Source organism: Panthera pardus, unplaced genomic scaffold (assembly GCF_024362965.1).
Source record: "Panthera pardus isolate Hobbes unplaced genomic scaffold, ASM2436296v1 HiC_scaffold_20, whole genome shotgun sequence".
Taxonomy (NCBI): Eukaryota; Metazoa; Chordata; class Mammalia; order Carnivora; family Felidae; genus Panthera; species Panthera pardus.
The window spans coordinates 92185620-92213023 of record NW_026526766.1 but is presented as its reverse complement, the minus strand read 5'-3'; the positions used below and the strand labels follow the sequence as shown (position 1 = coordinate 92213023).

Here is a 27404-nt window from a genome sequence, read left to right as displayed (position 1 = left end):
CACCCTGTGTGGGGTGAGGACTGACCACAGTTCTGCTGTTTACACTCTCTGACCCAACGGGGCTAGAGGCCAGAGAGCTCAACAGGCGCTTTCCCTGACTCGTGGAATCAAACGCGCATCCTAAGAGTTGGCTCTAACGCTCTAAGACACAAAGGATTTACAGGAGAATGACAGACGCTATGTCTCTGAGCAGAAGAAAAGCTCTTTTACTAAAAGAGACACCAAAGACAGTGAAAAGACCGTTACAAGCTGGGTGAAGACATTTCCAGTTCTCACAACTGGAACAAAAAAGGTTAGTATCGGGGCGCCTGGGTGGCTCAGTCAGCTGAGTGTCCGACTCCGTTTCGGCTCAGGTCACGATCTCACGGTTTCATGGGTTCGAGCCCCACATCAGGCTCTGCACTCACAGCGCGCAGCCGGCTTGGGATCCTCTCTCTCCCCCTCTCTGTCTGCCCCTCCCCTACTCGTGCTCTCTCAAAAATAAATATGAAAAAAATAAATAAATAAATAAAAAAGAAGAAGAAGAAGGGGGGACACCGGGCCCGTGAACAGAAGACGTGGCCGTGGTCACGGGTCAGACACGAGCGAGCGCTCCCAGCAGCCTCACCCGGAACAGGCCGAGTGCCAGCGGTTACACCGGCACCCGGGGTGGGGGCGGGCACGTTCCCAGGTGACTAAGGCCGACGAGCCTCCGCCACACCCCGCAGTGGGGGTGCTCCGGGCCGCACCCTGTTCACAAGAGACAAGGCCCAGCTCACACACAGCGCGACGCTGCGCGCGTGCAGCCAGAACAAAACGAAACAGGGGAGAGCGCAGGGGACGTGCTCCGCAGGACTCACGAGACGCGACGGGGCGGGGGCGCCAGGCCACACAGGGCACAGGGCTCGAGGGCCGAGCGGGAGTGGAGGGGACACAAAGCTCCCTCGGAGGGGACTTCTGAAGGCACCGCGAGTGTTCTGGGCAGTAAATACCTCCCCACGCACTCCCACTGGCGAGCCGGCAAGGGCCACGCCCCTTGACACCTTCAAGGGATCCCTTCACCCTCCGCCCTCAGTGGAAGAAACGGGTAAGACCCGCCTGTGGGGCCCCCCGCTGGCCACTCTCCAGGCGTCACGGGGACAACCTGGCCCGGCCCCGTGCAGGCGGGAAAGGCCCGGCTGGACACGGGCACGAGGGGGTGGAGAGACCTGCCCCCCGAGCTGTGACGGCAGCTCCCGGGCACCCCCATGCCCACCGGGTCGGCAGACCCCGCCTCCCCCGTTCCCACGGGGCGCCAGTGGGGGCCCCGGGGCGCGCGTGCGTGTGCACAACCCGCCAGGGGCGGAGCACAAGAGGGGGCCCCGGGCCAACGAGCTCCTCTAAGCTGAAGCCACACGCCGGCGCCTGCCAGCGTGCCGCGGCTTCCCCCACGGTGGTCGCGGGGAGGGAGGACGGAGGGCGCCGCGGAAGGCAGGGCGGTGCTCACCCGGAAGGTGGGGTAGAAGTGGACGTCGTAGGCTCGGCACACCTCGTGATTCTCCTCCTCCGCGCAGTCGAGGGCGGCGACCCGGATGGCAGCAGCCCAGTCTGAAAAGCAGGAACGCGACCTTCGGTGTGGCGGTCTGGCCCGCGTCCGCGCGGCCACCGTCCCCGACCACGCGGCCAACCGCTCCCGCTCCTAACCGGGCACGTCCCAGACGCACAGAGGCAGCAGCGTGCACCCGCGGATGACGCAGACCGGGTCCGGGACGTTTCGTGGCAACACTCCCAGGCACGCGCTCCAGTGAGAGACAGGCCCCCAGCGCCTGACCGGCTGTCTCTCTAGGAAGTGCTTCCCCCTTTCCCGTCGCCGGTTCTGGGAGCAGAGCAGGAGCGGCCGTACGTCTGCATCCGCCCGTCTCTAATGGTTGTGTTACGGAAAGTCCTGCACGTGAATGCCACCGAGGTGACGCCACGGCAACGCCACGACCCTCAGCTCAGCATCGACGGCCATCTGCTCCCGCCAGGCCCCGCTGCCGGGTCATGGCCAGCAGTGGCCCCGGCCACCCCGAGTCACACAGACACGCGCTCTACTCTGGGCTCACGGCTCCCTAACTGCTCCCTTTGCCCCGTGAGAGTCTGACGGGGAGCCTCCGAGCGGCGGCTGTCTCACCCACTGCTCCGCGAACCCCGCACACCCTCGTTGAAGACCCCGTTGAAGGTCCTCTGTCCTGCGGCTCCCACCATCGGGCTGTGTGGCTGCACCCCCTCCCCCTGGATCTTCTGAAACCTGCACACCTTTGGGGAGACGGCTTCCTAGGTGGCGATGCGCGCTCCCACCAGGAGGCGGGGGACCTCTGGCCGCCCTCCTTCCTACTGATGGCCCGCCGAACGCACGAACTCCTGAGGGCTGCAGCCAGACGGGGTGCCCCATCTCATCCCTGCTTCACTTATGGGCGGGACACGGCTGTACAGAGGAACCTAGCTCACGGCGACCCTGAGGCGAGGTACACACAGGGAGACAGGTGCTCGGCTGGGCCCAGTGGTCACCAGCCTCAAAGGCACAACTTTGACATCCTCCAAAAAGTGAGGTTCTCTCTTTGAGACATTTGATCCTGGGGCACCTGGGCGGCTCAGTTGGTTAAGCATCTGACTCTTGGTTTCAGCTCAGGTCATGATCTTGCAGTTCATGAGTTCGACCCCCACATCAGGCTCTGTCCTGAAAGTGCAGAGCCTGCTTGGGGTTCTCCCTTTCTCCCTCTTTCTCTGCCCCTCCCCAGTGCTCACTTGCTCTCTCTCTCAAAATAAATAAACTTTAAAATAAATTAAAAAAAAAAGAAAAAACACAAACATTCGATCCCTTTCCCTAGGGTTCCGGTTATACAGCCAAGCACCCGCCCACTGGCTCCTGAGGTGGAGACCCAGGCGCCCCACGCGCTGGCTGCCCTGGGGGACGGGCCGGTCCCCCTCACGGTGTCCTGCAGTCCAATGACTTCTCAGTGGGGACGCACGGCCGTCCCCGAGACACTGACCGGGCTCTTTGCTGCCTCGTGTTCGGATGTGACACCACTGGCCTGAACCAGTAACCTGGTTACAAATCGTGTCACAGGTTTTTTCTGGATTCTAACTATGACCCTAAACTTCAGAGGTTACATTAGCAATATGCCCGGAAGGAGCCACTTGTGCTTAAAAATACACACCTTCCGGGGCTCCTGGGGGCTCAGTCGGTTGAGCGACCGACTTGGGCTCAGGTCACGATCTCGCGGTCCGTGAGTTCGAGCCCCGCGTCGGGCTCTGTGCTGACCGCTCGGAGCCTGGAGCCTGCTTCCGATTCTGTGTCTCCCTCTCTCTCTGCCCCTCCTCCACTCATGCTCTGTCTCAGAAATAAACATTGAAAAAAAAAAGAAGCGGCAGAGGATTAAAACTCTCCTCGACTTTAAAAAATACACGCCTGTCTCCCCCACAGTTATAAAAAAGATTTACCAGTATGCATTTTTTTAGCTTCTTTGCTTACAGACAGAGACAGCGCGCACGTGTGGGGGGTGGGGGAGGGGCAGAGAGAGGGAGGGAGCGAACCCCAAGCAGGCTCCGCGCAGTCAGCACAGAGCCCGACTCAGAGCTCAAACCCATGAACCTCAAGACCACGACCTGAGCCGAAGTCAAGAGTCGGACACTCACCCGACCGAGCCCCCCAGGTGCCCAAGGTTTACCAGCATTGACACAACGCAGAGGACGGACTGGAAAAAACCACAGCCGTCTTTCGCAATCGACGGCCAAGTCCCGTTCCGCTTATGTGGCTCCCCTGAAACCGACTCCGGTCCCGAGGCCGTGGACGGGAGCGAGAGTCACGGGACCTTCCCGAATCACAGGCCACATCTTTCCGGAGTCTCGAATTACATGGAACCAAGGGCGAACAGTTAATACTCTCATCCAATTAGTGCGGCAGATGGCCCAACGCGCAGGGCTCAGCGCGGGCTCCCTCCACGCGTGGCCCCCCACCGCCCACGAGGCCCCCCCCACCGCGCCGTGGCCCCCCGCCCTCCAGCGGCCCTGTGGGGGGAGCCCTTCCCCAGCCTGTCATCTTTGCTTCTGTTCCCATCCATCTGGCCAAAGCGCCTCCTGTTTGCTGCCTCTTTCTTGCCTCACAAACGCAATTTCCACGACGTGCTTTCATTTCATGTTTAAAAAAAGAAACAGCACCCGCTACCCAGAAAAGGTATGTAGGAAAATGAAAAACTGCCCCGAGGGCCAGCACTGAGCATCGGATACAATCCCGACGAATAATCAAGCCGGACCCGAAACAGAAAAAAGCCGCTGAGAGCGCACTCCGAGACGCTCACTACGGTCTGGTTTTCACGGCGGGACTCGGTCCGACTCCCTCGTCCTTCAGATTTTCCCCACTAGGTACGTCTTATGGGCAAAAGCAAACACACCCACAGTCGAGCCTCCAGGACGCGGAGACTGTGTCCCGTGCACCCGAGCTCGGCTGGCTCTGTGTCCCCTGCTCAGTTCCCACCCTCCTGGAGTCCTCAGCGTGAAGAGGCTGCAAACGGCACCCCACAGAGCAGCCGCCACGGGTCACGACACGGCAGGTGACAACGACGGGAAGCAAAATCGGACCCAAGGCCACGGTGGTGCCGACCACATTTTCGCAACCCTCCTGAGTGTCCCACAGCACGAGAGACCAAGAGACCACGCGAACACGCAGACCTCACGCGGGGCTGGTAGGAACGGCTGTGAGCCCCGCACCCAACAACTCTGTAACCCCAAAGGCAGGACTCCGGGCGCTGAACCCTGGGGAACACGGGCCTGTCAGGCTCGCAGCACCTGCTCCCAGGCTCAGTCCGCTGGCCCAGACCAGAGCGAGGCCTCGAAAGTGCCCCCGGTCCCTTGCCCGCCTCCGCAGCCCCCCAGCCCTGGGACCCTGGGACCCTGGCCCCGTCACGTGCGCACGGCCGGCTCTCAGCACGAAGGACACAGCCGTGTTCCTGGGCGGCGTCCCCACCAGGCCTCCTGGGCTGCCGACTCCAGCTGCTCTGCCTTCCAGACTTCTCGCTCCCCCACCGTGGTGTCTGCCGGTTGTTCCGCCGTAAGAAGGAGCGCGTCCTTTCTTAGCACTGAACTACGTGACTCCTTCGATTCCAACCTTGGCTGGAAGGGGCCCGGAGGGTGCCCAGCCCCCAGCAAGGCATAGGGTCTGCAGGCGACATCACTTCCTGTGTGTCCCCGGGACCTTCCCGAGGGAGCGCTTCGTGGCACATTTCATCAGCTGACCTGTACCCTCCTCTCCCTCATTCGCTCCTCCCCTCAAGCCACAGACGGGTCTGAGCACACTCCTGCCCCAGGACCTTTGCACCTGCTCTTCCTTGGGTGCAGCACACTTGCCTCTGATCTGCACTTGCTGCTTTATTGTCAATTTCAACACAAATGTCACCTCCATAGAGAGGCCTTCCCTGATTCCCTGCCCAAGCACACTTAACATGACATGACAAGAAAAGCTCCCTACCAGCCTTGCTTCCAGAACAAAGTAAACTACACAGAGCCTCATGCTTTCTTACCACGTCATCTACCATGGAAGTCTCTCTGTGAAACGGGCAGGACGCCACAGAAGAGGCGGCTGGGGGTCAGAGAGGCTGAGGAAGCCGCCCAGGGTTCAGAACCACCTGCCCGTCACCCACTGTCACAGGCACGCAGAGCACATGTGACAGGTGTCCACCGACCGGCAAGTTCCTCAACGTGCTGTGGGTGTCTTCCCACAACAGTCTCCTCCCTCTAGCCTCCCGCCCGCAGACAGGAGACACTCCCCACTCCCACCCGCCCCTCCCACTCCTCTGACCCCACACGGTCACGCGCGGGAGGAACCAACGGCACCCACCTCTTCAGTGAGCCCCTGCACACGGCGTGCTTCCTTCTTAAATGCACAGAAAGCCCATTCTTTGGAAAAACGGCCTCTCCTCGCATTCCCAGCATATTTCCCACGGCCTCTCCCTCCGACGGTGGCCGTATCCCCACGGGCAGGAGCCAGGTCGGGAGGGTGCAGAGCCCCAGCCCGAGGAGGCCGGAGCACCTCTGGCGCCTTGTCCCGCACTCAGTGCTCTAAAAGCGCTCTGGTCCCTGCCGTCCCAGCTAAGCCTCACATCCCAGCCTGGGATGAGACTGTCACCACTCCCCCCCCACAGGTGACGGAACCAAGCTCACAGGCCCCAGGGGTAAGTGGGGGGTGCCCGGCGTCTGCCCCCCTCGCCCTGGCCGCCCCGGCCACGAGTAGCCCTCTGCGCCTGAGCGGAGCCATCCTCTGACCTCGACGCAGTAACTAGGGAGGCACAGGAAGTACCAGGCGGCTAACGGTCCTCACCTCCCAGGCCCCTTCCTCTCCAGGACACTCGTGACACGTTTCCCCCGAGCTCTGCTTTTCCCCCGAGCTCCATGCAGGGCGAGCCACGCACGACTGGCAGACCAACTCTCCCGGCTTGGCGCTGACGACGCACCATCCCGGGAAGGCGGGGAATCTTTCCTGCCTGATTTGGCGGGGGGGGACACCGGGGTGGAGAAGCAGGCGAGGGCGTCAGGGCAGGCCGGGGCCGGCTGTGCTGGGGCGGGAGCGGCATGCAGAAGCACCGCGGGAGCCACCCAGGCTCGGGCAGCCCGCCCCCGGTCACTGCTCCGAGGGTGGCAGCCAGCCGGGGCCGGGCCACGGCCCTGAACGGCCCCCAACGGCCCCCAGGGTCCCGGGAGCGGGGCCCTTCTCAACCAGCCACAGTCCAGACAAGCGCTTTCTGCCGGTCCCGTCGCCTCAGTGCACCTCACCGCCACCTGCCCCCAGCAGCCGCACCGCACAGGCGCCCAGGTCCCCAGTCAGTCGCGTCGCGGCGGGTCCTGGCCTCTGCGCCCTTTACTGAGCTCGCTCCCATTGGCCCTCCGGGTGCCCCCGAGAGGCCTGGCCTGTCTCAGCAGCGGCGTGCCACACGACATGGGGACCCCGTCCGGAGGCAGATGCGCAGCCCACGTGCTGCCCTGCCTCCTAGCAGGTTTGGAGACTCTGGACAACTTACCAGTGTCTGTAACTCAGCTGCCGCACCTGTAAGACAGAGGCCAGGGAACGACCCGCTAAGGGGGCCGCGAGGACAGACGGGCTAACGGCCACATCCCGCTCGCAGCTGGGAAGCGTCTGCTGCTAGAATGTGCTCGGAGCGCGCACCATGGCCAGCAGAGCAGCGGCGAACTCCCGACGACCCCAGGCGCTGCCATCCTACGGGACACTGGGGACCGCCTGGGAGGGGAGGGGAGGGGAGGGGAGGGGAGACAGCTCTGGGTGGAGAGCAGCAGGCGGCAGGGAGGGCGGCCATGCAAACAGCTCCAGAGTCAGCGGTGGGGCCAGTCCCTGCGAAGCTGCAGGTGTGGGGAGCCTGTCCTTTGTCCCAGGTGGCACTGACGCGCACAGGGAACCCAGAAACCCCTGCAGGTGGTGAGTGACCAACGGCGTCGCCATGGCAGCAGCACAGGGTCCCGGTGTCAGAGAGACCACAGAGCGCGTGCCTCCCCCCTCTCGGTGTCTCGTGACACCCGGGAGGCAGCCTTCCTTGGGGCTCCGGCAGCTCCAGCGAGAGAGGTGGAGACGGCTCCTCCGCGGTCTGTCCGCGGCCCAGCACACGGATTCTGGGTAGACGGGGCGCCCCCGCCCAGCCCGAGACCCACGGCCAGTCGGATGTTCACTTTCGGCCACCACCTCTGGCCTCAGAGACTCTGGAGGAGCCGGGCACAGGTCACGGGCAGAGCAGCCACATTCTCCGTCAAAGGCGCCGAGGGTGAGGGCCAGGGTGGAGGGCTCTGACTCAGCGGGTCAAGCCCCCCGGACCTCTGCCTGCGGGCCTCACCCAGCCCAGGCTGCGGGCAACCCCTGCCCACTTGCTGTCTCCGCTTGGCGCCCCAGGCTCGACCTCCCGGAACGTGACCGAAAGAGGCCCCTGGGTCCTCCACCCGCTGTGTCCTGGAAGGCGGGGGGAGCCGGCCCCCCTCCCTGGGGCGCCAGCCCAGGGGCGCCGGCTGCTCTCCCAGTGAGGGGGAGACAGGCGGGAAACGCTCGGTCTGGGCGGCAGATGCCGCCACAGAGAAACGAGGCGGTGCAGACGGAGGTCACCGACGCTGGTTTTTCAGCCTCCCAAGCGCCTTCGACTTTCCCAGGCACCCGGGAGGTGGACCCTGCCCTTTGAAAGAAGGCACAACCGCGGGGGGCTTCAAGATGAACAAGATCAAGGGAAACCTTGGTTTCGCCGGGTTTTCAACCCACTGCTTCTTCTCATCACAACAGCGAAAGGGCCAGAGTCGCAGTGTCGCCCGGAGAAGCAGGGTGCTTGGCAAGCCCGGTGCTTCTGAAATGCCTTGCAGGGCCTTCAAGAGAGTGTAAGGCCGCAGGAACCTCTGCTCCGACATCCCTGATAAAGGCACTTGGTAAATTCACCAGCGTGAGGGCTCTAGACAGCGAATCCACCCGCGGCCAGTGTCAGGGCATAGTTTTCAAAGAGCTAAAGAGGCATGACTCAGAAAAGCACAGGATGAACAGGTACCGAAGGGCCCCGTCAGGGTGCGCGGATCGGGCCCAGGGCCACCAGGAACAGCCAGCCTACGAGACAGGGCCCTCCAGCGCCCAACAGGGCAGGAAAACCCTAGCGTTTGGGGTTCTTCTTCCAGACAGAAGCTGTCCGTTCCTCTACCAGAGAAGGTCTGTGAGTCAACGCGTAGCCTCAGAGGCAAAGCCCTTAATTACAGCCATCACGCAAGGTCAAACCCAGACACGTTCCCCCGAAAGCCAGCCCTCGGGGGAGCCTGTGAGGCGAGGCCCCAGCGACACTGAGGACGCGAGACCCACCTTCTTCTCACATTTCTAGGTTTTAGACGTTCCTTGATGACAGGACTTAGAAGAAAACCAGCTCACCGTGGAAAAGCGACTGGCATCCGCCGAGCGCGGGAACAGCGGCCACGAATCCCCGTGCCCGCCCTGCTCCCAGAAGGAAAGACACCTCACTCGGCACGTCTGACCAGAACCGGACCACCACCTGGTTACAACGCTGAAGGGCCCGCTCCGAGACGCCCCCCACCCCCACCGCTGCCGAAACACTACGGTCCTCCTTCCGGCCCAGACCCACCACCCCAAGTCTGGCCCGCATCGTCCCAACCGCGACCCCCATCGGCCGCGGGCCCTGGTTCTCCAGGGAGCAGGCGCAGATTTCTTAACGTAGACACCAGATCAAATGACCCCCTACTTGAAGCCACTCTTCTTTCCCGCTGCTCAGGAATGAGGACGCGGTTCGCCCAGCCTCTGGACCCGGAGCCGCCGGCTTCCACCCGCGGGCACCTCCCCACCTCCCCACCCTGGAGCCGCAACAGCCGCGTGCACAGTCCTCTGGACACCTGCCGTCCTGCCTGTCTCAGGGCCTTGGCACTGGCCGTGCCCCTCGCCCCTCATCTGCTGAGTGTCGAATGCCAGCCGAGGCCTTCCCCCACAGCCCCGTGCCAATTCCATCATCCTGGTTATCCTCCCAGGACTCAGGAGCTGCAATCAACCTCATTCTGTTTGTGCTTCCGTCAGCGCCCCTTCTTCTGGAACAGGGGCCCCACTCGGACCTTCCCAGGGCCGTTCACGGTTTCTCCGCACCTGCCAGCGCCACGCACAACTCAGGACAGGTCCCGACGTGCAGAGTCAACGCGGGGCAGACATCGGGCTCTACTCGCCCAGGGAGCGGGGAGCTCCAGGCAGCACGGACGGGCCGAGGACAGTGCCACGCGCTGTGCGCAGGGGCAGCCGCCTGCCCGGGCTCCTCAGCACCCCGCCACCAGGCGCGTCTGCACAGCGCCCCTCGACACAGCACTCTGCTCGGCCGGTTCAAAGCTGGGCTGGCCGTCCTGGCGGGAGGGCGTGCTGACGCCTCACCAGGCCTTTGTCCTGGGGAGGAAGGCTGCTCAGGCTAGGCTAGGCTAAGCTAGGCGGGAAGGCTCCTGAGGGAAGCAGATGAGGGAGAATTTCGGTTACAGAGACACCGGCAGTCAGTGCTCGGGCAGATGGAGGCATTCAGGGCAACACAAAAGACACAGTCCGTTTTATCAAATAAAATGCAAAGCATCTCAAAGGTCTAGCTTCAGGGTGTTGGCCACATTCAACTTGTACCCTCCCCTCCTCCTGCCTCTCCCACCTGTCTGGATCCCACCACACAAAGGAGAGAAACACTCTACACTGAATGCAAATTGCCTGCTTTGGGGACAATGTCCTAAAGCGGGGGTAAAGGGCACCAGCTGGGAGGCACGCGCCTCCAGGGGCGTCCGCTGGGGGCGTGGGGGCGGGGGGTTGCAACGCAAGCCCTGCTCTGCTCTCCTCACAAGCCCGTTTTCAGTACCACAGGCTTAAAAAATCCTTGAGAAATAATTAGGCTTCTCTGTGAGAGCAAAGTAATATTTATTTCAAGTTTACTTATCAAGGGACCCTATCACTTAACCTTCAGGATGAAGCCTTTTACCAGTACTGGTCAAGTTCTCGTGAAAATGTCCATAGAAGTCTGATTTACAGTCCGGCATCAGTTAGTTGTAGAAAAGGATTACAGCACAGAGTAATTAACCTCCAAGGTCTAAGAGGGAGCGAGAGGAGGGCAGTCTGGAAGGCGCAGGGCTGTTCCGTGGCTTCTCCGTCGCGGTGCAGGCTGGGCGGGGCGGGGGCGGGGGGGGGGGGGGGGGGAGGTGCATGGGTGCACACGGTCCACCCACCGCAGGACGCTCTTTTCCCCGGGCGCAGGCCCCGTCCTGGGTGAGCAAGGTCTTTTCAGACAAATTCCAAGTTCAAGGGCAAGTTTGGTCTAGAGGTCCGGGTAGAAGTTGAGCCCACATACGGACAAGCAGAGGCCAGCAAGAGTTAGCTACAAGTCACTGGAGGTGGCTGGAGAGTCGGGCGCTCGTCTCAGCCTCCTCTGGGAGTGGAGGCGGGGCGGGCTACCCATGGCGCCCTCGCCCCTCGGCGCAGTGGCCTTAAACTAGCCCCGCACAGTCCGGAGCGCTCGACGGGACACAGCCGTCCCCATGCCCAGCGCATCTCCTGGCGAACTGCTGAAGCCTGGTGACCCTGCCTCAGGAGAAAGGAAAAGCCCCCGGCCCGTCCTCCCGGCCGCACTGATGACCTGTCTTCTCACACTGGCATCGCTGACCTTGGTGCTTGGTGGCGCTCCTCTGGCCATGGTCATCACAGAAACCGGGCCTCCCTGGCGCGTCTCCGTTGGGCTGAAACCACAGCTGCCCAGGCAGGGGGCAGGGGATACAGCGGCCTTTCCTGGGCCCATCACGATGGAGTGCCAGTGGTAGCTGGCATCTCCACTACCTGCCTCCAACCCCCGGGCGGCCCTCTCCAGAGTTCAGGCGGCGAGCTCCCGGTGCCTCCTGGGGCTCCCTGCCTCGCACACCCCTGCTGGCGGTGCGCCGTCAGCATCCCTCCCCGCTCAGTCACACCCCCCCCCCCCCCCGCCACGAACGCGGCCCGTGGGGGAACGCCAGCTCATCTCCAGGAGCCTGTGGCCTAGCCAGGTGGGCAGAGAGACCAGACCCGGTAGTGAGTGAGGAGCTGCAGGGGGACGAGCCAGAGCACGGACACCGGAGCGGCCAGGACAGAGAGCCACGGGCCCCGGGGCCACCCGGCCTGGTGCTCAGCTGCGTGACCCAAAGTGAAGGACCCGGCCTCACTGGGCCCCAGGGCGACACCCGCTCACGTCTGCAGGACGGAAGAGAAGGTGCGTGCTGTCGGTGACTGCCCAGCGAGTCTCAGGCTCCCTCCCCTTCCTGCCTCATCTAGAATTCCAGGACCCGTTACAGGAAATGTGCCCCTGCTTCCTCCAGACCAGTAAGAAGGGAGAGGGAGGCCCCGGTGACCCTCGACAGGGGCGCTCCTCCAGCGACCACGGTCTCCACAGAGACACTCAAAGGCAGCGCGATGGTGGGGTGCTGCTGGGGGCCGCAGGTGTCTCCTGTCCGTAAAAGGAGGTGGCACCACAAACCGCTAACACCACAGCTCCGGGCTAAATGATTTCCGGGAACACAACAGGGTTTTGTCTTACAAAGGACTCAGAAGTGACAGGAGTAAGTAAGCCAGATCCACACAAACACTGCAGGAACTCTGGGCTACACCCAACGGTAGACCTTTTGTTCGTTAAGCCGCCTTGTTACAAGGAAAAACATTGATTTTCAAAATCTTGAAAATGCCAGTTAATTGCCAAAGTTCAATCTAAGTCCTTCAGGAAAGCAAAGTACCCTCAGCTCTGAGCAGAAGACGCTTCCAGAGCGGGGGGAGGAGCCTCACCCTCTCCAGACCACCCCTCAGGCCTTCTGTCCATTCTGAGCAAACGGAAGCCGCTCCCGCCCCAGGTGATGGTGGAGGGACAGCGGGGGGGAAACAGCGCTGCCCCCACCCCAGGCGATCTCATGGGGGAGCAGAGCCTGTCCCACCTACTAGAAGTCAGTGTTGAGGCTGGGGTGGGGGGAGCAGTGGATGGGGAAAAACGCCAGCTGGATGGTCTCCATTTCAAGAGGGGTGGGGAGGGGCACCCATGGGGGCCCGGTGCAAGGTCCGTGTGCCCCGGGGACCGGACAGCCCAATTCACAGGTGACTGACGGCACCAAAGGGGTGACAACGGGAGTGAAGCCTGTGTTCACACAGGACATGGGGGGCGATGGGGACCTGCTTTCCTTGGGGGCGGCCGCGGCTTCTCAGTGGTTCCACTGGGAGCGGGCCAGGATTAGGCGCAAAAAGAGCCCTGTGGTCGATCACACAGGAAGCAAAGGCTTAAGAGTTAGTGAACTCCAGGGGCACCTGGGTGGCTCAGCCGGTTAAGTGTCACGACCTCAAGCTGGAGCCCCGAGTCAGGTTCCATGCAGCGCCGACAGCTGGGAGCCTGGGGCCTGGGGCCTGGGGCCTGCTTCCAGTTCTGTGTCTCCCTCTCTCTGCCCTCCCCGCGGGTGCTGTGTATATCACTCTCTAAAATAAACAAACATTAGGGCGCCTGGGTCGCTCAGTCGACTGAGCGTCGTACTTCAGCTCAGGTCATGATCTCATGGTTCGTGGGTTCGAGCCCCGCGTCGGGTTCTGTGCTGACCGCTCAGAGCCTGGAGCCTGCTTGGGATTCTGTGTCTCCCTCCCTCTCTGCCCCTCCCTCACTTGTGCTCTGTCTCTCTCTCTCTCTCTCAAAAATAAATAAACATTTACAAAAGGAAGGGGGACGCCTGGACAGCTCAGTCGATTAAACATCCAACTTCAACTCAGGTCGTGATCTCACTGTTGCGGGTTCGAGACCTCCGTCAGGTTCTGTGCTGGCCGCTCAGAGCCTGGAGCGACTTTGGATTCTGTGTCTTCCTCTCTCTCTGCACCTCCCCTGCTCACACTCTGTCTCTCTCTCAAAAATAAATAAAGATTAAAAAAAATTTTTTTAAATAAACGCACATAAAAAAATTGTTTAAAAAAAGTTAATGGACTCCTTTTCTGGGGAATCCTTGTGTACTGGGGACATCCACGAGGGGGAGTCCATATGCCACGTATCCTGGCCACAGGTGCTTCCCTGCAGGTGCGTCATGGGGCTGGTGTCCCTGAGAACAGTGTCCTACAGCCGTGGGGCTTGTGCTGACAGGATGCTGGGCCTCACGCCCGGTTTCGGACCCAGCAGACCCGGGTTGGGACCAACGGTGCGTCCCTAACAAGTCCCCAGGTGACCTCTCTTTGGGGACCCCATGTGGAACTCTCCCCAGTGTCGAGGCCCCTGCCTCCAGCTGCGGTTTGGCTCTAGGGACGGACGCTTTGCCCAGGTGCCCCGCGGCTGTCCCCACTGTCTTTCAGACCACAGCTGCTTTTCACTTTCAGCCACATCTCCCTCCGTCCCAGGCCTTCATCCTGCCCGACGCGGGCAACGTCCAATCCTTTTAAGATAACCTTATTTAGCTAAGGGTTGAGTGAATCACACCATCAGGTATGGGTTTTGCCACTTTCATTTCCAGAAGAAACCTTTCTTCCAAGTTCCAGGGGCCATTTTCAAGGCTCCTTACACGCTGGTTCAACTACAGAACAGTTACACATCTGTGTTTCTGCCACTGAGTGACAAACGAGAACTGAAAAGTTCTCTGCACTCTTAGAGTTTGTTTGTTCCCAAAGCAAAGGCTTTGAGAAAGCCCACTAAGGACTTGTCCGTCCACCTCCGTTCTGGCCACAGTGCCAAACACTTGGGACGTCAGAAAACAGGAGAGCAAAGAACAGGCCCTTCAGAATCAAAAGGCCCCAACTCCCCGAGGTAATACGAGAATGCATCTTAAAGACAATCTTTTACGATTCTGCACAAAACCCCTACTTAGGCTTTTAAGAAGTTTGGGAACCTGTTTAGTTATGAGAAAATCACAACAGAGTAGGAAAGGAGACTTAAAAAACAAAAGTGCTGGAGGAGAGTGTAGCAATTTGTTATCCTCTGGCCCGCGGAAATATGTAATTAGAGGTTAGCTGAGCACCAGCAAGGGTCCCGCCAAACCTCACTCCCGCTGAGGACAGCACGGACTTCAGAGCGACTCACGTGCCATGTAAAAGCCCGGCCGGCCTGCGGAAGGGAGCCGCAGACCCGCCCCCCGCCCCCCGCCCCCAACTCTGCCACCGGGGCAGGCGAGTAACGAGGGACTGATTAGCACTTGGCAGCTTGATGAAACTGCCAACGACATAAAACGTAGCTTGGTGGACGTCAGGTCAACCACGGGCTGCGCCTCTAGGAACCAGGCGCCTCCCGATGACAGGCTCCGAAGGTCCTGTTTTGCCTCCACAGAGGTCTGCGGGGCATCTGGACGTCGGTCTAAGTTGCTGGCTCGCTCCGAGCATCCACCATATGGCCAGAAGAGGGGGACGGCGCAGGACTTCAGGGGAAGGGGGCTCCGAAGCACGGAGACGGGGTGTGCGTCGGAAAACAGCTAGGACAAAGGCTGGGGGGAGGCACCGACGCTCTTCCCCAAGACCCTGGGAGGGGGGCTCCCCGGTCCGCAGCTGCGGAGTGCGGGCCGGAAGAGGGCTTCTCGCCCTTGCGACTCGAGGCCGCCAACGTGCCGGGCTGTCCCGGGGGGGTTGGAGGGCTGGCTGCGGGGCCCGGGGAGGGGGGAGGGGGCCGGGGTCGGGGGTCCCGCGCGGGCGCGCCTCACCTCGCACGTCCCCGGCCAGGGCCCGCCAGGTGGGCGCGTAGCCGATGCAGTGGCCGCACCACGAGGAGTAGAACTGCACGAGCCACGCGGCCGAGCTGTTGGCCGTGGCCCCGCGCACGCTGCCGCTGTCCAGCACCCACACGGCGTCCTCGCCCGCGCGGTACAGCCGCGCCGCGCCGCCCGCCCCCGGGCCCGCCGCCGCCGCCGCCAGCAGCACGAGCAGCGGAGGCAGCCGCCGGGCTCGGGCCGCCGTCGTCGCCGGGGCTCCCGAGCTGCGCGCCGCCGCCGCCGCCGCCGCCGCCGCCAACGCCGCCGCCCCGGCCGCCGCCATATTGGGAGTGCCGCGGCGCGCCTGACCTTTCACCCTGGCAACCGCCGTCACGTGCGCCGCGCGCGCCCGGCCCCGCCCCCGAGCGCCCGGCCCCGCCTCCCAGACGCCCTCCAGGCCCCGCCCCCGAGGGCCTGGCCCCGCCCCTCCCCACGCCAGGGTCGCCACATTTAGCAAACGAAAATGCCCCGTGTCTGAGATGCAAATTTAACGGGAAGTTCTCGGACTCGTAAAAGACTGGCTGCTTATCGGAAATTTCCATTTAACTGAGGGTTAAATGGGTTCTGCGCTTCATCTGGAAACCCCACCTGGGGCTTCAGAGTGTCTGCTCCCCTGACCTTGACCTTTAAATATGGGATTTTTATCTCTGGGAGACTTAGCAAGACACCCACACAGATTCAGATGTGTTATGGTGCCCAAGTTTAGGACTTTCCAGGTGACCTTTGCAGCCCTAGGAAGTAAAGCTTCCTGTGACTTTCTGCTTAATTCAACAGGAGACCTGGTTTTTACATTGCTATTCTTGATTGTTATGCATATCAACATTTTCTCTGAACTGTGTGACCAAAACAAAAAAGAAAGGAAGTAGGTCGCAGAGCGGATATGAGTCAGCAACAGTCATTGGCCTGGAAGTTCAGATTCTTGTTTCGGGCCACTTGGCTCCTACACACGCCAGGCAGAGGAACTGCGTGTGCAAAGGCCCTGCGGTAGAAGGGACATGCGCGTTCGAAGAAAAGCAAGGAGGCCAGTGTGGCTGGAGCAGAGTTAGCCAGGGGAAGAGAGGGAACCAGGGAAGCGGCCAAGAACAACACAGGGAGGGGCCTCACCAGGCAGGCTGCAGATTAGGGCCCCTGGCTCTGAAAGCCATGGTGGCCATTGGGGGATTCTGAGTAGAGATGTGGTTCTCCCCTTCTGGCTGCCGTGTCTTAGGGGCAGGAGGGAAAGCTGTGACAGGCTGTCACAGCCCTCCAAGAGATGGTGGGAATCAGGTGAGGGTTGGGTGGCATTGTTAGTGACAGTGTCAGACTTAGGGTGCGTTTGGAAGGTAGGACATGCGGTGGATTAAATCCCGAGTGTAGACGGAGGGGTCGTGTCTTCTCGCAGGGTTTTGGCCAGAGCCGCTGCAAGCGGGAGGCTGCACTTGACGGAGGTTGGGGTGAGAGTGGAACTCCAGCTTGTTTTGGATCTGTTGACCTTGTGACATCTGAGGCAAGTGCCAGGCCACTGGTTGGCTGTGAGAGTCTGGGCTCAGAGGGTAGGTTGGGCTGCTTGAGGTCACCACAGGAGGCCACGGGGACAGAAGAGGACTGGCCACACCCCGAGCCCTGGACTGAAGCAAATGGGGTGGGGGGGGGGAGGCAGAGGAGCAACCTGGAGGTTGGAGGAGGACAGGAGAGGGCAGAGACGCAGGTGAAGGATAGATGTGGGGAGGAAAGAATGACAGATGTCTGGTGGGGGGGGCATGGCTCCCTAGCGACCGGACAAAGGTGTTCTGGGTGACGTAGGGACAGGGCGTTTACAGAAAGGGTGGTGGAGGGAAAGAGGAGAGGCTCGGTGGCTCCTCCCAGGAGGTTTTCGGGAGGTGGTGGGGGAAGGAGAGCGGAGATCCAGGCAGGAAGGAGAGGCCCGGCAGGGAACAGGTGGGGGAGAGCCAGGGTGTGCCTCGTGGAGTGCAAGGGGAAGGAGGCAGGTGACCCCTGGATGCGTGGGCACCAAGGGACACAAGGCTGGAAGGGGTCGCTGCACCCTGCACCTGACCAGCTCAGCCTCTCTCCGCCTCTCTCCACAGAAGGTGCTGCCTCCGCCTCCGAGGGGAGCCCCCGCATGCAGCCTATGCTTCCAGGTGCCCCTCCTGCTCTGCTGGGTGCCCCTGGGGTCCCCTGCTGCCCTTGGGGTGGAGCCCATCTCAGGCTCACCTGTCCCTGCCCCCCTCCACCTGTGACCAGGTTGACTTGTTGGCCTTGGCCTGGGGGCGCGGCCACAAAGTCACATGACCACTGTTGAGCGCCAGACCAGCTCTGGTCATCCAGTGGGCAAAGACTGTCAGGGGCGAGCTATTGGGTAGGTTCTGAGCACTCAGGCCCGAGGCACCCTTCCCCACCCTTCCCGGAGGGGTTTAACTCTGAACCCTGTCTCGGTCGGCTCAGGTCGGCTCAGGCTGCGTAACAAAACCCCACAGCACAGGCATTTGTTAAACGACAGACCTTTGTTTCTCACAGCTCAGGAGGCTGGAAACTCCAGATCAGGGTCATCAGGGTCAGCTCCCAGAGGCCCGCTTCCTGGCCTACAGATCGCCAGCCGCCTTCTCGAGGTGTCCTCACGTCCCTCTGTGTGTTCTCGTGGACAGAGAACTCTCTGGGGTCTGTTCTCATAAGGGCACAAGGGCAGTCGTGGGAACCCACTCTCGTGACCTCATCAAACCCTAATGTGCTTCCTAGCACCGTGACAGTGGGGACAAGTTTCCATGAATGAATTCTGGTGAGGCACAGTTCAGTCCACAGCAAATGCCCAAAGCCACCTGGAAGGACCGTGCCCCTCCCCTACCCAGGTGCAAGTCGTGCTGTCACAAGTGTTCCCCAGGGCTTGCGTGTCCCCATCCACGTGCTGAGGGAGCCAGAGGGGCGTCTCAGGGGCAGCCAGACGATGTGCGATGTGCGTGCTGGCCCCACCGAAGGGCCACTCGGGTCTCCTGGTCCCTCCTCTGCCAGCCATCCCCCCCGGGGAGTGCTGGAGGAGTGCCCCCTTCCTGCTGTGGGAAGGCAGGTCGAAGCACGGTGTCCCTCCCCAGGGCCAGCCCCACCCCACGGGAAGCGAGGAAGGCTGGCGCCACGGACACCGTGAGCCCACCCCGGGGTGCAGTCAGCGTGGCCAGGTGTTACTTCACCCCACACCTGCTCCGCGGCATGGGGCCCATGGCACCGGACTTCGTTCAGCGCCCTGAACACAGCACGGGTCGTTTCTCAAACCCAGAGTGCCACTGGCCCTGCAGCCCATGTCAATTTACTAAAAGGTTCTTAGGAAAAGCGCCCACTGATCGTAAAATGCAGCCAGACTCAGAAACATTAAAACAGGGTGTGGGGGAGGGGGTTGTACCTTAGGGTCTGAGAGACAAGGCGACGATAGCAGTTTCCAAGCTTCCATTGCTTTCCCGGCCGGGGCTTTGAGCCCGTGACCCCACCCTGGAGCCCCCCCGGATCTGTTCCTCCACCTGCACGGAGGGGGCGCTCAGCCCTGGGCCACCGTGAGATGAACCACGATCGCAGATGCTACTAAGGAAGGAAACACGCGCCATTTTCAGATGCCTCCAGTCGAAGGACGGGCTCTGATTTCGCGGTGATTCCGACGTGGGAAGGTCTGCATCTTGGAGCTGACAGAGCGAGGAATCTGTGTTCTTGTTTACAGAGGGGGAGCCTGAGGCTCAGAGGGCCACAGACTATGGTGAAGGGCACGTGGCACATATTCGACAGAGGGGGTCTCAAGCCGGAGTGCCCCTGACGCTCAGGGGCAAAGGCGGAGCTCCCTCCCTGCTCTGAGTGCCGCAGCCACGCCAGCTTGCGGGGCGGTGAGAGGGGCCCCGGGGGGGGGGGGGGTGGCAGGGCTACTGTGCCTTTTCTGCGCCCCACACACGCTTCTGAACTCCTGCCACAGCCCAGACTCCGGAGTGGGCCCTGTCCTCCGAGGACCTGGCCCCAGTTGGTGTTTGCGTTTGGGCACGGCTGCTTAGGAAGAACGCCCATTCTCCGGAAGACCTACCGGGAGGATTGTTCCAGAGCACTGCTGCGGGCCGGGGACAGAGCCTGGTGGGGACAATCCTCTGTGTCCTCACAGTGACATGGTGGGGGGGGGGGAGGCAGGGGCGGTGGCCAGGGAGGCACGGGGATGGGGTCCCTGCCACGACCCCAGTGAGACGTGGAGAGCAGGACTTAGGAAGGGCTCTGAGCATCGCTGAACACCCCGGCTGTGTCACGTTACAGCCTGGACGGACACAGCTGCCGGACAGAAAGGGCCCCAACCGGGGGACAGCTGCAGGAGCCCTGGGAGGGCCAGGGTGCGCGTGTGGGCGCATGTGTTCACGCGCGATCCTGCCTGGCGCCCTAAACCCGTAGTCATGTTTTGCCAACGCTGCGGTCTGCTCCCAGCCGTGTGCACGCCGTTGGGAATGCAGAGCAGTAGCTTGGCGTTTGATGCCTGGCGTGGGGTGGGCGGGCAGGACAAGGGGCCACAGGCACAGGTGTGGGCCTGGCAGACATCCTTCGGGGGGCCCAGATGCTGGTTGGGGAGCCAGCATGGACAGGGCAGGTCTGACCCACGGAACTGGTTTTGTTTGGGTGCTCGCTGGACAGCCACGTCCCCTCGCTGCCGGAGAACCTGGCCCGGGGGTGGGGACCCAGCCTGGTCACTTAACCTCCCACCCCCCACCCCGGGAGCCAGGTGCCCCTGGCACAGGCAGGCGCCATCCAAACGGGTGCTGCTGTGTTCCCCCGGAGTGCACAAGGCTGTCACTTCTCTGTACCTGCCCTCGGGGGGGCCCCCGCTGTATTTTATAGGGGCGGCTGTCACGGCCGCACGTGGTAAGGAATCAAAGGCTTCCTAAAGCTGGTCTGGTGATTTGGCATTTGAAATGCTGAAGGTGCATCCGTGGGCATTTCATGCAAGAGGGTACAGCTAACAGGGGCCGTTGAAAGAGACAGACTGCAAAATTAAATGTGGGCTTTAACTAAGAAATAACCTCTTTTTTTTTTTTTAACATTTATTTTTGGTAGAGAGAGACAGAACATGAGTGGAGGAGGGGCAGAGAGAGAGAGAGAGACAGAATCAGAAGCGGGCTCCAGGCTCCGAGCCGTCAGCACAGAGCCCGACGCGGGGCTCGAACCCACAGACCGCGAGACCGTGACCTGAGCCGAAGTCGGACGCTCCACCGACTGAGCCACCCGGGCGCCCCAGAAATAACCACTTTCTATGAAGGATAATGGCCCTTCTGGAGACCAAGATTTATCGGCCCCAGAGGTTAGCAGGGACTGGAGCCGAGGCGAGCGCAGTGAGGCTGTGAAGGCAGCAGTGTGGTGTGTACGTTTTGCCTGTCATTAGACGGACCCCGGAGCCCACGCCCCCCACTCGCCGTGTCAGCTGAGACGGAGGGCTTCTGACACCCTCCACGGCGCCCTGAAACATGGAGCTCATTTTGTAGCGTGGCCTCCCTTGGGCCCCGCTGTCGTGGGCGAAGGGCCACCGGTGCAGGCGGCCCCCAGACAGGTCATTTGGGAGGCCCGTGGCCCCGCCAGGAGCACAGCCACCCCCCACGGCGACCAGAAAGGGGGCGACGGGGTTTGAGGCAAATCTGCAGGGTTTTGAGGTGGGAGATTTATTACCATGCCAAACGTGTGTGTGTAAAATACATAATCCCTCTCGCACGGCCTCGTAAATCCAAAAGGGTCAGCAATAAATAGAAAAAAAATAAAAAATTACAGACTGATTTGTTCAGAAAACTAGAAGCAAATCAATAGGAAAGCTGTAGCTCAGAACTTGTTTTGAAATCGCATACGCACAGCAAGAGCACATTGCCCTCCACCCAAGCCCGTCCCGGGGTTCCCTGGTGGATGTGGGGGGACCCAGTGCGAAATCAGCATGAACTGTCTCAGCTGGTGCCTCCCTGAGCCGTGAAACCGGACGAGTGAGCCTGTGACGAAAGTCCGTCTGGCGAGCAGCTGGCCTGGATACAGGAGGCTGCCCTGAAGCCGGGGCCTGGTGGAGGGCTGCCTGGAGGTGGCCGCCGCTCCCGAGCTGGAAGGTGGAGGGCACAGGCAGAACTCTGGGCTCCGCCACGCCCCCCAGCTAACCGCAAGTGCACGGAAGTCGCCGGCTCCCCAGGGGTCCATAAATGTCATCTCCAAAGGAGTCGCTGGCTCCCCAGGGGTCCATAAGTGTCATCTCCAAAGGAGTTCCTCTATTGAGGCCCGGGAAGTCCGTGCCCTGGAGGGGAGGAGCCAAGCCCTAGAGGGATCGCACCCGCCAACACCTCTGCAAACTGCTCCCTGCTCCGAGGCCGCCCTGCATCCCGAGGGCTCATTCGATGGGGGACAGCCACCAGGGAACGGACTCTGGCCTCTCCCGGAGTCCTGAGTCCTCAAGGAGCCCTTGGCCCACCTCCCGCCAGAGGGCAGGCCTGGGGCGTGGCTGGTCACCTCTGGCCCTTGAGTTGACAGATCTGTGATGTCCACAGCGGGGTCGACCCACGTGCATGCCCTTGGCCTTCAGAAGCCGCCAAGCTGGGGTGTGAGTCCGTGCGGACGTGACCCCCAGCCCGTCTCCACCGCCCCTTGCCCCCCTGCCCCCCCAGAGCGGCTCTCTCTCTCTTCGCCCCGCCTTTGCCGATGGCTCTGCCTCCCGGCATGTGGTCTCCAGTTCGTCCTTGGGGACCGCTCCCCTCCGGACCGTTCTCTGTCAATCCATGACCTCCGCACCTTTCCTCGACCGGCCAGCCTCTGGACACGCCCGCACAACCTTTTACCTTCCTGCCTCTTAAAGTCTTTGGATCAGGGGCCCTTCCAGGCGCCTAACGGACGCAGCGGCCCCAACGTCCGGAAGAACACAGAGCTCACCGCGCTCCCCGCCATGTCCCCGCCCAGGCCCCCCCCGCCCAGCACCAGACGACTACTTGGGGGCCAGCCGCAGGCAGGCTGTTCTGAATGGGGGCTCTGCCCTCGGTGGCCCAGGCTCCCCGGAGCATCCCACACACCACGCACACGCATGCGTAATGGCACCCCATGTCACCGTGGGCCCCGTCTTCCCGAGGCCCTGCAGCGACCGCCGGGCCAGCTTGCGGGACACGGCAGCTCTTCCGTCAGGGGGCCGCGGGCTGGGCCGGCTCCAAGAGCACCGCCAGCGTGTCGCACAGGATCCTCCTGCTAAGCTGGCTGGAGACCAAATCTACCACCTTGGCTCCCTCCGTGCCCGGCGGGTCAGCGCAGGGGCCCGCACTCAGAGCAGGAGCTGGGTCGCCCTGCCCAGGGCTGCCAGCGGCTGACAGCATTGGCGGACCCTCCCCGGCCATAAAGGCCACTCTGGACAGCCTTGGGAGCCCTCCGGGGGCGTCTCCTGCCCTGCCCCCAGAGGGGCACCCTGGCCAGCCGGCTGGGTCAGACCACTGGCTGCCCACAGCCTGATCCCTGGAAACCGAACTTGACTCACCCAATTCGTCCCCAAGGCTTCCGCCCTGTCTGCCTGCCCCCAGGCAGAGCCCCGACTCCTGGGGCCCTGGGGACGGTGCCTCGGGTGTGTCCTCCTCAGACAAGGAGGGCAACTCCCCAGTTTTGATGGAGGCATCCTCCCCCGGGGGGCCCAGCAAGCTCCCAGGAGACATGACATCCTCAGGTGGGGAAGGGAAGTCTCCTGAGTCGGGGCTGGTCGTGTTGGCCAGATCCTCTGCTGGGAAGGTGGGAGGCAGAGGAGGGAGGCGGGCATCCCTGTGAGCGGAGGACAGGTCGGCACTGCCATAGGACAGCACCTCGTCAACGGGGGACAGGATCTCAGGCAAGGCCCTGCTGGACGGCGTGGGGCAGGCTTCCTCGGGGGCAGGGGAGTCTCCACTGGCCCTACATCTGGGTGCCCAGCCCTGGGGTGTCAGGGCCACCAGACCGCCAGGGTCCCCAGGAGGAGCCCGCGGGGTCACGGGGACCTCAGGCTCAGACCAGGACTGTCGTGGCGTCCTGTTGCTGGGCAGACTCAGGGCAGCGTCCCAGGGCCCCTCTGGGCAGGCAGCCGAGGCCTGCAGAGGCCTGGTCTCTCCTCTGCCAAAACCCACCCCTTCGGATGCCAAGGACCCCGAGGGAGAGGAAAGGGACAGGCCCAAGTCACTGGAGGACGAGGGCGTGGACGTGAGGGCATGCAGGCAGCCTCGGGGGACGTCTGTTGGGCCCTCTTCCGTAGTGAGTCCACGGATGAGGCTCCCAGTGCTTCCAGATGCTTCCTGCCCCTCCCCAGGGCCCAAGGAAGCAAGTGCAGAGCCGGGCGCCCCGCCATTTTCCAGGTGGGACGAGCCTCCTGTAGACAAGGAGGGCCCCGAGCCAGGCTCCAGAAGGTTCTCCTCGTCCCAGACCTCGCTGGACGCCTCTGACAGCTCTGACCCTGACCTCAGAGAGGGGGCGTCCGGGGGAGGCAGCGGCCAGCCCTCCCGCAGGACGCCCCCCGGCTCCGTGGAGGGGCCGCCCAGGGGCCCGGCCCCACCGTCCTCTGGCCTCTCCCGGGCCACCTGCCCCCCGCCCCGGTGGAGCCCCCAGGAGTCTTGAGGAGAGAGCTCCCCAGAACAGCCGGGGTCCGTGTCTGGGACGTCCCCACCCCCCCAGTCTGACACGGAGACGGGGCTCTCGGAGAGCTGAACCAGGACGGCGGCTGCTCTCTGAAATTCCTGGAGAGAGCGGCAGGACACCCCACTCAGGGAGGAGGAGGCAGGGGACCCCGCCCGAGACCCCGGGCGGCTCCGGGGAGCAGCCTCGGATTCCGGGCCCGGGTCCGAGGGGGCCCTGAGCGGCGGCAGGGGGCTGCCCTCAGGCCAGCTGGGTGGTACAGGAGCTGCGGAGAGGGGGGAGTTGGGGGTGAGGCCCCCAGCCCTTGCCCCCTGCCACCCCTGCGGCCCACACCCCACAGCCCCTAAGCCAGCGGATCGGGACCAGAAGGGCCCGGTGGAGGCGAAGAAAGGTCCACAGCCCCAGCGTGGTCCGCGGAGCCCCCCCCCCGCCCAGGCTCCACACCCACCCGCCAGCTCAAGTAAGGGCGCCGCGTCTGGGGGGACATGTCCGTGCCTTGGGGGCCCCGCCTCAGAACTGCAGCCGTCCTGTGTTTATTGGGGCACGACGGCTCCAGACAGGGGCCCTCCCTACAGTCCTCCGCTTGGACGGCGGATGGGTATGGCGAGTGGGCGGGGCTCCCCCGCGGGGCTTTGGGGGAAGGGTGGCTCTGGCCCAGGAGGAACTGGTGGCAGAGGACCCGCGGGCGGGGGTTCCGTGGTCCTGGTGCACGGCAGGGCCTCACCTGGAGCAGCGGTCAGCTGGGCGGCTCCCGGTGGAGAGAAGGGGCCGCAGGGGTCCTGCCCACAGCTCTCGGTCCTGCAAACACGTTTGTGCGGATGTCCCAGGGGGCGCCCAGGAGAGGGCCCCATCCCCCGGCCTTGTCCCCACGGCTCAGGGCCTCCACGGGGCCTTCAACTCCCCCGTAAGCTTGACACCCGTGCCCGCCAGGTATCTGCCCCGACAGGAGGTGACGGTCAGAGCGCAGGGCTCCCCGGGTGGGGGCAGGGGGCCCCGTGTTTAGGAGGTTCTGGCCTCAGTCCCCACTGGGTCAGGTCTCTGGGGGGGCGTTGCTTTCTGAGAGGCTCAGAGGCACGCGTTCCCTGGAAGGGCCCCTCCCGCTGCCCCCAGCACGGGATCGTGGGCCAACTCCCCAGGTGACATCTTTGCTTCCACAGAGGGGGTCAGACTCAGGAGGGCATGGGGTGGGTTGAGGGGGCACAGAGGACCCGGTTCAGGACGAGGGGCACCCGGACAGAGTGAGCTGTCCTCTTCCAACGAGAGGACGGGCGTCTCCATGCCCCAGGACCCCACCCCCTGCCTGCGGGTCCCCTGGGCTCAGGCAACCCTCCAGACCACATACCTCTGTTCCCCCGGCCACCAGCCTTCTATTCTGTGGGGCTCCTCCACGGGGCTGCCGGCAAAATCCAGCCCCAGCTCTGACCCTGCTCGGCCGACGCGGCCTTCAACCACCTGTGGGAGAAAGACCACAGCCAGGATGTGGCCACTGCCACGAGGCCATCAGTCCGTGCCCCTTAGCCGTGGGTAAAGCCCTGTGCTCCCATGGAGCTACCACCGTAAGGAACAAAGACCATCCCCTTAAAGATCGCCGAGGAGACCCCCACTTACCAGGTACTCCTCCTCCCAGCAGGCACCAAAGGCCCCTCAACAGAGGAATCCAGATGAGAAGGGCCAAAGAGGCCCCATCCCCTCAACACCATCATCTGGTGGACAGGGCGGCCCCCACCCAAAGCCACACGGTAGAGTCCGACCGAGCCACAGCCAGGCCCCCACTCTGCCTGCAGCCAGGGCAGGACCTAGCCTCAACTCACGCTGGCTTCCAGGGGGCCGCAGGGACCCCCTCCACCCGGGGAGTTCGGGCCCTGGAGCTTCTGTGCACGGCTGTCTGTCAGAGGCCGGGTCTTCTCCTCTGCTGCCGTGGGGCTGGGGTTGGTCTGGGGGTCTCCTGTGAGGCAAAGGGACTGTCAGCATTGATGGGCACAGAACGGAGGACGCGGGGGCACAGCGTCCAGGAATTATGAAGTCCTGTGAGAAAATCAGCCCTGGGAAGGGTGCACACCCCCTGAGCTGGCCCCTCTTCACACGGAGGAGGAGACGGAGGGAAGGGAGGACAGCCTCCGCGCCCGCCCAGCCCCCGCTGCCCGGAAACGTCGGTCGAGGTGCACGCAGGTGGCCCTCCCGCAAACGGGCCCGCCGTGCGCCCAGACACGGAGAGGGAGGCCACACGGCCCGTGTGAGGCGCGCCAGGACGCAGGTCTGTCTGACCTCAAGCCTGACGCTGCCCCCAGTTGCCAGGGCCAACCGACAGAGTGACCGTCTGGCCTCGGCTGCCACCGCGGCCACCGCGGTGCCCGGTTACCTTGGCCCACGGGGCTGTGGCTCTCCTCCAGCCGGCGCCCCGTGTCGGGCCAGCTGCCGGCCACAGGAGTGTCCTCTCCCCACGCGGGCCTTGGAGGCGGCCGGTGACTCTCCGCAGCTGAGGTTGCCTGGGGGGGCGTCCCATCCGCCTGCTTGCTGAGAAGGCTGTAAGGCAGGGCGGGGCTGGGACTGCCTACCCGGGCGATGCCCTCCCGGGGGACAAGCCCCGACCACAACATTCCACCAATGGGACAACACGCGTCACATCCGGGGGACGGCTGTGGTCGGTGGCCGAGCGGTCACCACACGGGTGCAGGAAAACAGGTCCTGGGCCCTCCCCTCCCAGGCAGCTTCCCAAGCAGACGGGTCCCTGCTGGGGGCTCGCGAGGTGCAGGCACAGCGCCAGAGCGTGATGGGCCAGAGGCGTCCGCCTGTCCCTGTTCCCCAGCACAGGGCGCTCCGGCAAGAGTTCTCCGTGGGGACAAACCACCGGGCCCACCTGAGCTCCGGGAGGCCACATGCCCAGACCCGCTGCCATGCTCTGAGCACACTGATGGGCATCAGGAAACCACCCCCCGTCCCAGCCTCAAGGAGGCAGCCGGGGGGCAAGGTTGCCAGGTCTCCTGACCCCTGGACAATGCAGGCAGAGGGGCCAGCTGGGACACCGGCCACTCTTTAGGGTGTGGCTTGACTTGTTTCTGTTCCCTTCGGATGCTACAACTCCCCCAGGGGGCCCTGGGCACCTGCCGCTGTGTTCACACCCCCACATCAGGGGTGTGAACGGGGAGTGGGGTCAAAGGGCTTTCCTCCGTGCCTGGAATCTGGGGCCTTTGCAGATGGAGACGACGCAGGGGCTGGAGCTCTGGCCTCTCTGGGGCAAGGCCTGGGAGGCACCTGTTCCCATGAGTGTGTCCCAGATGCAGGCCCCTGCCTGGCCCCAGGAGCAAGGACCCCGAGGACACAGCAAGGGGTATGCGCCCAAGCCCATCACCCGCCCCCCAGAGCTGCCTCAGGAACAGGCTAAATCAAACTGGAATGGCAGCCCCTGGAGCCCTTTCAAAGGCTTGTCACCCCTCTCCCCACCCCTCCCACCCCCACCCCCCATCTCAGGCCAGGAGCTCTGTGGGCTGAGTGCAGGGGGGTGGCTCCACGGGCAGAGCTCAAGGATGCACCTGGGCCCTGACCCACTCGCAGCACTGCTGAGCTCCCCTGGATGGAGGGAGGACACCTAGTTCTCTGCGTAGCACGGCCCCAGCAAAAACTCAGAGTCTCTC

The 27404-nt window shown here is 63.1% G+C and overlaps 2 protein-coding genes across 2 annotated transcripts in view; both read right to left on the bottom strand.

The window, feature by feature from the left end:
• QSOX2 (quiescin sulfhydryl oxidase 2) overlaps window positions 1-15490 on the bottom strand; it is a 28571-nt gene extending 13081 nt beyond the window's left edge. Inside the window, exons 1-2 of the mRNA XM_053908546.1 lie at window positions 15145-15490; window positions 1466-1566 (exon numbers count right to left, since the gene is read on the bottom strand). Coding sequence (XP_053764521.1) covers window positions 1466-1566; window positions 15145-15475 — 432 coding nt within the window. The 5' untranslated portion in view covers window positions 15476-15490. The remainder of the gene's footprint in view (window positions 1-1465; window positions 1567-15144) is intronic.
• Window positions 15491-20808: 5318 nt separating this feature from the next.
• The window catches only part of CCDC187 (coiled-coil domain containing 187), a 36281-nt gene continuing 29685 nt past the window's right edge, over window positions 20809-27404 (bottom strand). The window contains exons 21-25 of the mRNA XM_019435969.2: window positions 26132-26295; window positions 25584-25717; window positions 25115-25224; window positions 24497-24570; window positions 20809-24037 (exon numbers count right to left, since the gene is read on the bottom strand). Coding sequence (XP_019291514.2) covers window positions 22311-24037; window positions 24497-24570; window positions 25115-25224; window positions 25584-25717; window positions 26132-26295 — 2209 coding nt within the window. The 3' untranslated portion in view covers window positions 20809-22310. The remainder of the gene's footprint in view (window positions 24038-24496; window positions 24571-25114; window positions 25225-25583; window positions 25718-26131; window positions 26296-27404) is intronic.